At 43.2% G+C, this 13,707-nt stretch overlaps 1 protein-coding gene across 2 annotated transcripts in view; it reads right to left on the minus strand.

Annotated features, from left to right (window-relative positions):
* Positions 1–13,707, minus strand: part of LOC117346408 (E3 ubiquitin-protein ligase TRIM39-like) — a 66,242-nt gene that overhangs the window by 37,167 nt on the left and 15,368 nt on the right. For both annotated transcript variants that reach the window (XM_033915915.1, XM_033915914.1), the window contains exon 4: positions 11,607–11,629. In XM_033915915.1, the coding sequence (XP_033771806.1) occupies positions 11,607–11,629 (23 nt within the window). The remainder of the gene's footprint in view (positions 1–11,606; positions 11,630–13,707) is intronic.

The raw sequence follows: 13,707 nt of genomic DNA on the forward strand, positions 1-13,707 counted from the left end.
TTGTTTACTCCAAGAAACACATTTAAGGCCTCGAGATGTAGCAGTCCTACAATCTCCATATTTTGATCAAATCTGGACCCACCAGGGGTCGGTGCCGGGGAAGAGGGTGGGAGGGGTGGCCATTTTGGTTCGAAAGGGACTGGGTCTAGAGGTTCAACAAGTCTTTCGGGATGGGGCAGGGAGATGTTTGGCTCTAGTGGCTACCTTACAGGGCCGTTCCATCACTATTATAAATCTGTATGGTCCCAACACTGGTCAAGCAGCATATTTTAGGTCCCTTAGAACTGAATTGGTGGGTTTTGTGAAAGGCTCTGTTTATCTGGGTGGAGATTTTAATGTTACCCCGGATGTTCAGCTGGATCACTCTGTGGGGGGGACACGTTCTCCGACTAGGACCGCTAGAAAGGCTCTTCTCTCTTTGTTTTCTTCTCTGGGCTTGGTAGACAGTTGGAGGTTGTCTCATCCTGCGCAGCGCTCTTACACTCACTACTCTCATGCGCATAGATCGTATGCGCGTATTGATGGGGTTTGGGTTCACCGTAATTCCTGGGGTGGGATTCGACAGGCTGAAATTGGAGCTATCCAAATTTCTGATCACGCGCCAGTGTGGGTAGCCTGCGTGGGTTATTGGGAAGGGGTGGGACGTCGATTTTGGCGACTTAATGAGTCTTTATTGAAAGATCCAGAGGTAATTCGAGAGGTGGGTGCGACCGTGGCTCAGTACCTTCAACATAATGATAATAATACGGTCACTGATGCGACTCTGTGGGATGCACTGAAGGTGGTGGTGCGGGGCGTTTTTATTAAATGGGGGGCTCGCCGAAAGCGTTTGCGGGCGCAGCGTTCTTTAGCGCTTCATGAACAGCTGGAGCGATTGACGAAGTTGCATCAGAGACATCAGGACCCCTTGGTGTATGACCATCTTGTTAAGGTTCGTGCGGAACTCTCCTTACTACAGATGGAAGAGTACGAGTTCTTGCGGTTGCGCCTACGCCACACTGTTTATGAGTATAATAACACACCTGGATCTCGTTTAGCTCGACTTATTAAGCTAAAGCAGGCGAGAGCGAATATTACAAAGATTAGGGATACCGCGGGCACTGAGCATCGTACCGATTCGGCTATTAGTGCTGTGTTTCTCAATTTTTATTCCGACTTGTATCGGCCATCGGGAGGGCATGATTCCACTGCCATTGAGGGATATCTTTCCGAGTTGCGGCTGCCGCAGCTTTCGGACGCTGATAGAGATTTGCTTAATGAGCCTATTGAATTAGGGGAAATTTTGGGAGTCATAGCTAATTTGAAGTTGGGTAAATCGCCTGGGCTAGATGGGTATACTAATCAATTTTATAAACTTTTTCGGGAGATTTTGGCTCCATTATTGGTCCGCGTAGCGAATGGAGTGCGGGGAGGTTCCCCGTTGCCCAATTCAATGGGGGAGGCAGGGATTTCGGTCTTGATCAAGCCGGGGAGAGATCCTATTGGATGCGGGTCGTATAGACCGATTTCGTTATTAAATACTGATGCAAAAATTTTAGCGAAAGTTTTGGCTCTTCGTCTGGGAAAGGTTCTACCCTCTCTGGTACATTTGGATCAATCTGGTTTTGTTCAAAAGAGACAGGTTTGTGATAATATTAGACGAACGTTGCATCTTTTGTGGGCAGCACAACGGACTTCGGCTAAAGTTGCCTTTTTGGCGATTGATGCGGAAAAGGCTTTCGATCAAGTGGCGTGGGAATTTTTATGGCAGGTGATGCATCGGATGGGGCTGGGCTCTTTCTTTTTGGCGTGGGTGCAAGCCTTTTATAGGGCTCCTAAGGCTACTGTGCGTATTAATGGGATTTATAGTGATTTCTTTGCCATAGGGAGAGGCACTCGACAGGGCTGTCCTTTATCTCCCTTGTTATTTGCTCTTTCTATGGAACCCTTAGCCATTCGCATACGGGAGCATGGGGATTTATTGGGGGTGAAAGTGGGAGATCTTGAACATCGTTTAGCACTGTTTGCCGACGATGTGTTGTTGTATGTTCGGGACCCGGAGGTTTCATTGCCGATTCTTGTTGCCCTTTTCTTGGAGTATGGGAGGGTTTCGGGATTTACGGTGAATATGGATAAATCTGAACTGTTGAGTGTTACCTTGGGTGAAGAAGACCAACGTCGTTTGGCTGCTCGGTTTCCTTTCCGCTGGGCACCGGGGGTTATTCGTTATTTGGGGATTCGGTTGCCTGCGGACTTATCCCAATTGTTTACTGTTAATTATGCGCGGCTTATACAACAGATTAGGACCGATATTCAACGCTGGAATGGGTTTTGGTTGTCATGGTGGGGTCGTATAGCAGTTCTTAAAATGAATGTTTTGCCCCGCTTGCTTTTTCTTTTCCAAACACTGCCGATTTCGGTCCCTACTCTAGTTTTGAAACAGTTGCATACTCTGTTTTTTCGCTTTATTTGGCAGGGGAGGCCTCCTCGTATCTCTAGGGCAGCGCTGTGGGCGGCCAGGACTAATGGGGGGCGGGCGGTACCGAATTTATTTTGGTATTTTCGAGCAGCTCAATTGCGACTTTTATTGGATTGGGAGATTGCAGATTATAAATTGGCGGTCCGTCTGGAACAACACTTTGTGGGGCGCCCCTGTTTGAAACATTTACTTTGGTCATCTTCCATTGGTACTAGGAGGTTCGAGGTTCCGGGAAACCCATTTCTGGAACACCTTTTGAAAGTGTGGTGTGATACCCGTCGCCGTTGGGGGGGGGGAATGGTTCCGTCGATGTTGGGGGCGGTACGGGAGGAACCCCTGTTCCCTGTTGGAAGGGAGAGTTCTGCATTTGTGAGGTGGGCACATTTAGGGATGCATACTTTTAGGGATGTGCTTCACAGAGGGGTCCTGATGTCTTTTGAGACCTTCCGGCTTAGTGCTGCCTTGCCCAGAGGAGACTTTCTAGCCTATTCTCAAATACGTCATTTTCTTCATTCTCGGGAGTGGGATCGGGGATCCTTTCAGTCTACTGATCCCTTTGCTCACATGTGGTTCACTCTTAAGAGCCTTCCTAAGCCTATCTCTGTTCTTTACCAATATATTCGAGGCTCCTATTCCTTTCCGTCTCTTTATCAGCGAGCTTGGGAGGTGGATTTCAATTGTACATTTTCTGTTCAGGAGTGGGCCCTGATCACCACTGAGGTAGGCAAGGCCACCTCGTGTGCACTCATTAAGGAAAATGCTTACAAAGTGGTTATGAGGTGGTATTATACGCCGGAACGTCTTCACCGTATGTATCCCGGGGTTTCCGCTTTGTGTTGGAGATGTGGGTTGGCCTTGGGGACCTTTTTGCATATCTGGTGGGCCTGTCCAATCCTACAGCCTTTCTGGAGGCAGGTGGTGGGGTGTTTATCACAATTGTTACAATTATTGTTACCTTTTTCTCCGCAGGGGTGCTTGCTAGGCCTTTACAATGTATGTTTATATTCCTGGCAAACTAAGATCAGACGTTGGGGCCTGGCAGCGGCTAAATGCTTGATAGCTGCTCGTTGGAAACAGGGGCAAGCGCCCACCCAATTGGAATGGACTGTTAAACTTCAGTTTATTTGTAATATGGAACTGTCTATAGCAAAGCGTCATGGTTATTATTATACTTATACCCGGACTTGGACACGAATCCTTGACAAAATTGCATCTTTGTCTTGAGCTTATTTCTGTGGGGGGGGGGGGGGGTTGAGGACTGAGGGGGCTCTCCTGAAGAAACAACTGGGGGCCCTCTTAGCTGGTGGTAAAGTTTGGGGGTGGGGGGGAGGGAATTGTGGAGTTTTGGTTGTTGCTGGGTATCAGGGGCTTGACTGTATTAGTGGGGGCACTTCTGTGATTTGTACATTGATTGCAGTGCTCTCTGATTGATGTCTGTATGTTATGTTGTCTATGATATTCATGGTATGGTTTGTATATTTACAAAACTTTTCAATAAACATTTATTGATTAAAAAAAAAAAGATTCTGGCTACAGGGTGCAGTAACAAAGGAAAAGGGGGGGAAAGCTGAAAATGGAGATAGTGACACAAAGAAGAGAAAGGGTAAGCAGGACCTACTGAATAAGGATAGAGATACAGAGGGGACATGAAGAGGAGGTGAAATAGAGACATAGAAGTAATGCTGAAAAAGTGTGTGTGGGGGGGAGATAAAGACATTGAAAGGGCAAATGGTGAACATGGGGTAAAGACAAGGACAGAGACAAATGAAGATTCTGAAAAAGTGGTGAGATAGGGATATAGGTGAGATGGACACAAAGAAGGGTGATGCTGGAAAATAGGTGGAATGGTAATTCTGACAGACACAGAAGGGAAATGCTGGATCAAGGAGAGATGGGGCTCAGGCTGGATGGAATGAGGAGAAATGCCATGTTGGCCCGGAACTTCCTCTCCTACGTCAGAATTGACGTCAGGGAGCGGAATGCTGGTCAGCGCGACGCTTCTGCAGGGAAAGCTTGGGATGGCGGTGGCTTGGGGGCTGTTCCCCGATGGCGGTGGCAGCAAACCGAGTGGCTTGGGGGAGGGCACGGAGAAAGAAAGAAAGGGGGCAGACAGGGAGACAGAAAGAAGGGGGAACAGGGAGACAGAAAGAAAAAGTTGGGGGAGAGAATGAGGTCTGGAGGAGAGGAAACATACAGGAGGCTGAAAGAAAGGAAGAAAGATTGGATGCACAGTCAGAAGAAGAAAGTGCAACCAGAGACTCATGAAATCACCAAACAGCAAAGGTAGGAAAAATGATTTTATTTTCAATTTAGTGATCAAAATTTTGAGAATTTATATCTGCTGTCTATATTTTGCACTATGGCTCCCTTTTACTAAACCGCAATAGCGTTTTTTAGCACAGGGAGCCTATGAGAATTGAGAGCAGCGCGAGGCATTCAGCATAACTCCCTGTGCTAAAACCTATTATTGTCCGGCTTAGTGGTTTAGTAAAAAGGGAAGGGGTGTATTTGTCTATTTTTGTATTTTGTTACTGAGGTGACATTGCATAGAGTCATCTGCCGTGACCTCTTTGAAAAAACCCGGAATATGAATAATTAACATTTTCTCTGCCTTTCAGTGTGCTTTGTGTTTTTTAAAAAATTTTATTGTTGGTAGATCATTTTGACTTAGTCATTATAGCTCGCAAGCCCATAAAGTGTGGGCACCCCTGGTATAGAGGAAGAAAAAGTCGATTGTGTAAGACAATCCTTTGCTCGTTCTCCTTCAAAATCCATCCGTATAGAGGTGTATTAAATAATGAGGCAAAAAATTAAAATCTATTCCTCATTTTGTAATAATTTCCACATATTTGTCTATTCATTGTTTTTTTTACTAAAATCTTGAAATTGTAGAGACTTGGACACCCTGTATTAACACCAGGCATGTGCTGCATTTTTCTCGCAATTTGCAGCAAATCATGGCGTTTAAGGTTTGTGGACAAATTCTTCTGCATTTTTAAGTATGATTTGCATTAAGTATGAGCACTTTCTATTGCACTAAGTATGTTTCAGGTCTTGTGGACAATTGCAAGACACACATACAGTATATTGGAAATAGTCCTCACTTGGTTTTCATTATACACCGCACTACACAATCACAAATCTTTTAACGGTTCCATCTCTCCATATTATTAGCACTACACGAACAACAAACTTCTCCATCACAGTCCCATCTCTTTGGAACTCATTACCCTCAGAACTACAGGATGAACCCATGCTAGATCGTTTCAAAGGAAAACTAAAAACGTTTCTTTTTAAAGATGCTTTCAACCTCTAACGCACTTACCTTATGAAACATTATCTTCATTTTCTGCTTTGGTTACCACTGAAATCTGGAATAACCTTACTTCCCCGCTCCGAACCTCAAGCTCCCTCCAACTTTTCCGTAAGCACCTAAAAACCTGGCTATTCTCAAAACTGTAACACTTCTCTCCTCTTAGGCCTCTCCTTCCACCCCTCCCTTCTACACCTACTCTTAAACTCCCCACTGGAGTTCTCTCTCACCCTATTTTCTGTAAACCGTGCCGAGCTCTGCATCTGCGGAGATGGTGCGGTATATAAACCCAAGGTTTAGTTTAGTTTAGTTTAGTTTGTTATCAGATGAGATCCTCCTTCCTTTTGTTTTTCCCCTATATTACTCTCTTTCCTATTTTATAATGTACTTCTTTACCTTAATCCTATGGTTCTAGTAGGTCCTGTATGTTTCCCTATTTTACTATTTTTATTATGTACAAACCGCTTAGAAGACTGATAGGCGGGATACACATTTTTATTAAACTTTAAACTACTGTACTCGATTCTAATCACTTTTCTAGTCTTAATGGGGCATAATTGTTATGAATTCGTGCTTTAAATTCACACTTTGTACTCACTCCAAGGCATATTACAATTTTTTCAACGCACACATTCACTCAAAGTTTTCTTAAAAGCTTTCCTCATATAGAGTTCCTTTTTCAAAGCTGTGGTAGAGGTTTCTACCGCGGGGCCAGAAAGGTAAATGCTCCCACACTCGTAGAACATCTATGCGCGTCAGAGTGTTTAAGCACCTTTGTAAAAGCCAGCGATAATGTCTCTTTGGGTGTGCTGATCGTTTGCCCGTTGGTGGACCTTTACTGATCTGTCCGTGCATGGCAACTACTTCCGTAGATAAAAAAATTTCTTTTATACAGAGATTTAATTTGGTCCTATTTGCATTATCACCTGTGGCACCTTTTTCTCTATTTTTATCATCATATAATCAGTTTGTTCAATACCATTAATTACCCGTGTTTGTCTTTCCAGCTGAGTTGTCCTATTGTTAAATTCAGTTTAATCATTGCTTTCTTGATCAAGTGAACACCTCCCACATGGTAGGCATTTCATAACATCATTATACATCAGAATTAGTGCACGCCTTTTTTTCAAAACATTTTCTTATACATTTTTATCACCTTTCTTTAGATATAGGTATTTGATTAAGCTTGTTTATTGATTTCCCACCCCCCTTTTACAAAGCCACAATAGTGGCTGCTGCGGCAGTAACTTCCCCGAAGGCTTCAGGGCTTTTGCCACGCGGCTTTCTAAAAGGTTTTTGTTCCCTGTGATTAGTTATTATCATATAATTACCATATTTCACCAAGTATAGGCCGCAGGAAATGCCGATTTAGGTTTTAAAACTCTTAGATAAGCCGCACCATATCTAAGAGTTTTAAAACCTAAATTGACCTATACAATGGGGCGGCCTATACATCCCTCCTCGGTAAATACCTCCTCCGGCTGCCTCCTGCAATGTCGCGGCCAGCGGTGCAGGGCAGGAGTGATCTTTTCAGCATCCACGCTGGCCCTGCGCTGCTTCCTCAATGCCTGCCTTCAGTTCTCGTGAGACTTGCGAGTCTTTTCCAGAGAGAAGAGCCCCAGTTTATCCAGCCTCTCAGCATATAGGCAGTTTTCCAGCCCTCTTACCAGTTTCGTTGCCCAATTAATTTCTCCAGTCATCTTCGAAAACATTCCACTTCCACCAATCACAACTACTAAAATCTTAGGTGTCCTTATAGACAATAAGCTAACATTTCGACCACAAATTAGTGCACTGGTTAAAAATTGTTTTTATAAATTAAGAATGATTCGATCATTGGCCCCTCTTCTTGATACTAGTTCCCTGAACGTTCTGATCCATGCACTTGTAATATAAAAAATGGACTATTGTAACTCATTATTAAAAGGGATCTATCATAAAGACTTAAAACGCTTGCAGCTTATTCAAAACACGGCCATTAAGATAATCTCGGGCGCAAAGAAATTTGATCATGTTACCCCTTTGCTTCAAAATGCCCACTGGTTGCCTGTCCCATACAGGGTAACTTATAAAATCGCCCTTCTGACATTCAAAACTTTGCAGACCAATACACTCATAGACAGACTTTTGATTCCATATGACCCTCCGAGATCTTTAAGATCTATTTCTCAATACAATCTTAACATTCCTTCTTTAAAAATTATTGGCACACGTCGCACCTCCACTTTTTCTGTGACAGCCCCTATGATCTGGAATGCTCTTCCTTTATACCTAAAAATGGAAAAAAACTTTAAAAATTTTAAAAGCAATTTAAAGTGCTTTCTTTTTAAAGATGCTTTTAACTGATCTATTGTATTTTAGAGATTAACCTATACTTGTTTTTTTTATATTTATTTTCCCAGTCCCTTTTGTGTTTACCTTAAATGTTCCTCACATTTTCTACATAAGAACATAAGAAGTTGCCTCCACTGGGTCAGACCGAGGTCCATCTCGCCCAGCGGTCCGCTCCCGCGGCGGCCCATCAGGTCTGCGACCTGTGAAGTGGTTTCTGACCACTTTTATAACCTACCTCAAGTTCTATCTGTACCCCTCTATCCCTTTATCCTCCAGGAACCTATCCAAACCCTTCTTAAATCCCTGTACAGAGTTCTGGCCTATCACTTCCTCCGGAAGCGCGTTCCATGTGTCTACCACCCTCTGCGTAAAAAAGAATTTTCTAGCATTTGTTCTAAACCTGTCCCCTTTCAACTTCTCCGAGTGACCCCTAGTGCTTGTGGCTAATCTCAGTTTGAAGAATCTGTCCTTATTTACTCTCTCTATGCCCTTAAGGATTTTGAAGGTTTCTATCATGTCCCCTCTAAGTCTCCTCTTCTCCAGGGAGAACAGAAGAGGAGACTTAGAGGGGACATGATAGAAACCTTCAAAATCCTTAAGGGCATAGAGAGACATCAATTGTATTTCCCCCCCTTTCCCTATTTGTGTCCATGGGCCTGTTGGTCCGTATTTACCTAGTATGTAATTGTTGACAGTCTTGCAGTTTTCATAGAAAAGTATGTTTTAATTGTTATATTTTTGTTTAAATGTTATTTTATACCTTGTACAACGCTTTGTAGTATCGAAAAAGCGTTTAATCAAAAAACTGAATAAACAATAAAGACTTTTTGGAAGTATTCTTCATCTGATTCAGTCTTCCTGGTGAATAGTAGAGAATGACATGCCGACAAATTTTTCTCCATCCCCGCAGGAACTCATTTTCCCATCCCGGCAAGTTCTTTTCCTGCCCATGCCCCATTCCTGCAAGCTCTGTCCTCATCTGCACAAGCCTCAAACACTTTAAAATCGTAAGTGTTTGAGGCTTGTGCAGTTAAGGTAGAGCTTATGGGAATGGGAACGGGATGGGGATATTGAGTTTCTGCACAGATGGTGAAAAATTTGTCCCTGTGTCATTCTCTACAGTTCCATCCCTACTTTTTGGTCTTTGCTGCCTCGTGGGGATTTGGCTCCCATTTGTTGGGGTTGTTTGTTTGTTTTTTGCATAAGTTTGTAACCAAGGCAGTGGAGCTGCACCCCCTTATTTTTCCAATAGAAATGGCCTGTCTCTGTGAACAGTCTATGAGGGCATGGGGGACCAAGGCAGGTCATCCTCCTCAACTTCACCATAGATATGCCCTGTTGTTCTCATGAGATTTCGATATCCCAGATGCAGAAATGCCAAGGGTGAACTAACTCGAAAAGAGTGAGACCTAAGACCAAAGAGTAAGATTTTTCAGACTGTGCCTGAGGTATAAATCTGGAAACAGGTTAATTGTATTGTTTTGTAATAAAATAAAATTTTAAAAAAGCAAACAACATTTAACCCTTTCAGGACCATAAGGATCGTAGGCCAATTTTTGTGGTTTTGACGACATTTTTATGGTAAAAAGGGCTTGCAGATGCCAAAAAATTGATTTTTTTTGTGAAATATCATTATTTTTAAAAAAAAAAAATCACACTTCTGGCTTATGGACAGTGTGGCAAGTGAATCTTCTAGTCAATCTGGCAACGACGCTAATGAATGAATGTCGGAACCAGTTTGTTTACATAAAGGCAGTATCATATGGAATCCGTACATATCAAATTTAGAACTGTAGACTATCCCAATCAAAATTTATAGGATTTTAAAGTTATGGGACAAATATGTCCCTTGGTCCTGAAAGGGTTAACCAATATTTGCCTTTCTTTGGTGCCTCTGAAAGTATATGGACTGAGAGGAGGCAATATGAGAGCAGATTTGAAAAGAATCTGCCCAGATACCCAAGTGGTTATCTGAATGAACTCTCCGGGCTGGAAATTACTTTCACAATAACCCTTTTAGCTGCAGAGAAAAGGGACAGAGTGGGGAAGGCAAAGTATGCATGTGATTCGATTCTGAAATTCTTTAAGTACTTTGTTCTGGAACAAAGAAAAGAGCCAAAGGCGGAGGCAGGCCTAAACAGAAGAGATACACAGATTAAGATAGACACAGGTTAACAAAAAAAACAAAAAAAAAAGACAAAGGCACTCATTTATAGTTTTTGTCTGCCTGCCTCTCTTTTCAGCAGCGTACCTCTTTACCTCCGACTATTATTTCTCCCTCCGTGGTTGATGATTTAATTTTATTTGATATGCTGCAAAACAACAGGAAGACACAGGCGGAGGTAGAGAGATAAGACACGATGGAAAATCAGACAGGCAGACACAGATAAAGATGGAGAAGAGCCACGCGCAGGGATGGTGGAGAAGACAGCAGCACACAAAGGATCGAGATTTGTGTCTTAGCACCAAAGCTCTGGTGAGTGAGAAGAAGCTCAAGCGGGTGAGGGTGAGAAAGTCTTCAAATGAATGGGACACACTTCTAATGAATGATACTTGGCGTCTCCGGGGAGATGGGGAGAGGAATGGTGTGGTGATAATGAGATTTGCCTGCAGAACCAAAGATGAGAGGGGAAAGCAGGACTTGGGGACAGGGGTGGTGATGGGGGAGGAGGCGAATGTGGATTGAGTGGGTGGTATGAGAAAGAGGGTTGGAGAGAGGAGGCAGGGTATTCAGGGTTTTCCTGGGAGAATAACAACTTGGAGACTGAAAACTGGATAAGTGAAAGGAGAGGGCGAAGCAGAGCGAGAGAGAAACCCTAGGTGAGAACGAACTTGGGGACTGAGGGGAGGAAGAACTCAAGAAATAGTGAAAAAAGGGACAGCAGGAACTGGGGGTTGCATTTTGTTATCGCATGGGCTGGTTTTGAAAAATCCCCACTGCGTTTTTCAACGGGGTTCCCAAAGTTCCCCCATTGGGCCTGTCAGTACACACTTACATGGTTTCGTAGGTAAAAGGATGCCTATGCAGGAGGAGACTGGCGCAAAGCCACAGCAGGGCTCACAAATCTTACGTATGCTGTTTTGTACTTATGCTGCTGCCTATGCTCAGTTCTCTGGGTTGGTGAATTTTGGTGCCCTGGATCAGTCTGCTTCTCCTTAGGCCTCCTGGGGTCTCACTACATTCTTCAGGTCTTCAACCTCCCCCTTCTACACAGAATGTCTCAAGGGCTAAGTCCAGGCCTGTCCACCACTCTGCCATCTTGTCAGCATCAGTGGGAGGGATCCCCTTAATATCTTCAGGCCTCAGAATCATTACACAGGTTAAGTTAGCCCCCCCAAAGTCAGTGTGTGCAGAGCACAGAATAGTGCATTACACCTTTGTGGTATCTGATATCTCTGTCATATGACCCCCTCGGCTACTGGAGAAACACATTTTTTCAACAGGAGTATTACAAGTTTGATATATCATACTAATAAAGAACAATCAGAACAGAGTCCTACCTTTTTAAGGTGTTCTTCATATCCTAAATGGGAAATTAGATAAGAGGTTATTTCCAGTTACATTCTTTCTCCAACGATTAAAATGTGTATAGATAAGACTGGACTAAATTTAAAATCATGTCCAGTGATTCTTTCCTTTTACCTACAGAGAATGACATGGAGACAAATTTTTCCCCGTCCCCGTGGAAACTCATTTTCCTGTCCCTGCCCCATTCCTGCAAGCTCCATCCTCATCTGCACAAGCCTCAAACACATTAAAATCACAAGCGTTCGAGGCTTGTGCGGTTAAGACAGAGCTTACAGGAATGGGGCGGGGACAGGGACAAAGCTCACAGGGACACGACGGGGAAATTGCGTTAATGTGGGGACAGGGACAAATTTGTCCCCATGTCATTCTCTACACTGCACCACTCTAGAAATCAAAAATGTAGTAAAAGTGAGCCAAGTATAGGACAATCAAGCCATTTTGACATCACTAATGAAGTTGGCTCTTAGCAATTGGTAGAATGAGGCATGATGATGTCACAATGCGAGCTCTGGTGATCACAGGCTGAAACTCTACACTATTTATTCAGTTTTCTATACTGTTCTCCCAAGTAGAGAACGACACGGGGACAAATATCTCCCATCCCCATGGGAACTCATTTTCCCATCCCATCCCGGTAAGTTCTTTTCCTGTCCCCGCCCCATTCCTGCAAGCTCTGTCCTCATCTGCACAAGCCTCAAACATTTTAAAGTCATAAGTGTTCGAGGCTTGTGCAGTTAACCCTTTCAGGACCATAAGGATCGTAGGCCAATTTTTGTGGTTTTGACGACATTTTTATGGTAAAAAGGGCTTGCAGATGCCAAAAAATTGATGTTTTTTGTGAAATATCATTATTTTTTTTTTTTAAAAATCACACTTCTGGCTTATGGACAGTGTGGCAAGTGAATCTTCTCGTCAATCTGGCAACGACGCTAATGAATGAATGTCGGAACCAGTTTGTTTACATAAAGGCAGTATCATATGGAATCCGTACATATCAAATTTAGAACTGTAGACTATCCCAATCAAAATTTATAGGATTTTAAAGTTATGGGACAAATATGTCCCTTGGTCCTGAAAGGGTTAAGGCAGAGCTTACAGGAATGGGGCGGGAACAGCGACAATACTCACGGGGACGGGATGGGAAAATTGAGTTCCAGCGGGGATGGGGACAAATTTGTCCCCCTGTCATTCTCTACTTTTAACTAGTCACTAGCGCTATTATGCTACCACCAAAAACCATAAAAGTAAAATAAAGCAAAATGGAAAATCAACAGTGCCCCATTGACAGCCCAGACAAAGAAGTATCTTTGGAAAAATTACCTTCCACGCCAAATACTAAAAGGACATTTTTCATATCAGCTGTGTTACTCTAACATACATAGTAACATAGTAGATGACATAGTAGATGACGGCAGATAAAGACCCGAATGGTCCATCCAGTCTGCCCAACCTGATTCAATTTAAATTTTTTTAAATTTTTTCTTCTTAGCTATTTCTGGGCAAGAATCCAAAGCTTTACCCGGTACTGTGCTTGGGTTCCAACTGCCGAAATCTCTGTTAAGACTTACTCCAGCCCATCTACACCCTCCCCCCAATTGAAGCCCTCCCCTGCCCACCCTCCACCAAACGGCCATACACAGACACAGACCGTGCAAGTCTGAAGTCCATTTACAGCTCGCATCTCCAGACGACTGGCATATAGGGAGATTCTGGCCAGTAGTCTGAATTTTCATTTCTACCTTTCTAAACTTTTACATTTGTGGGGGTGTTTTGTTTTTGTTTTTTTTATAAATTGCTCTGATATCTTGCAAGAAGGGTGACAAAAGAAAGATGTAAATAACAAACATCTTTCTAAAAGATAAAGTATGAGTTGAGACATATTTCTCCTTTTCTTGTGTGAATTAATGTAAATTTGTGAATGAAATCTACAAGCCCAATATTGCACCCAAGTCAACACTGGGCCTAATCCAGGCAGAGGTACCAAATATCCAGGTCACTGGTAGCCACAGAAAGTTAATTCAAGTTCTGGCCAATGCACAGCCTCTTTGCTGTCTTAACTTTATCCAGGGATTT

This window comes from Geotrypetes seraphini, chromosome 12 (assembly GCF_902459505.1).
Source record: "Geotrypetes seraphini chromosome 12, aGeoSer1.1, whole genome shotgun sequence".
Lineage (NCBI taxonomy): Eukaryota > Metazoa > Chordata > Amphibia > Gymnophiona > Dermophiidae > Geotrypetes > Geotrypetes seraphini.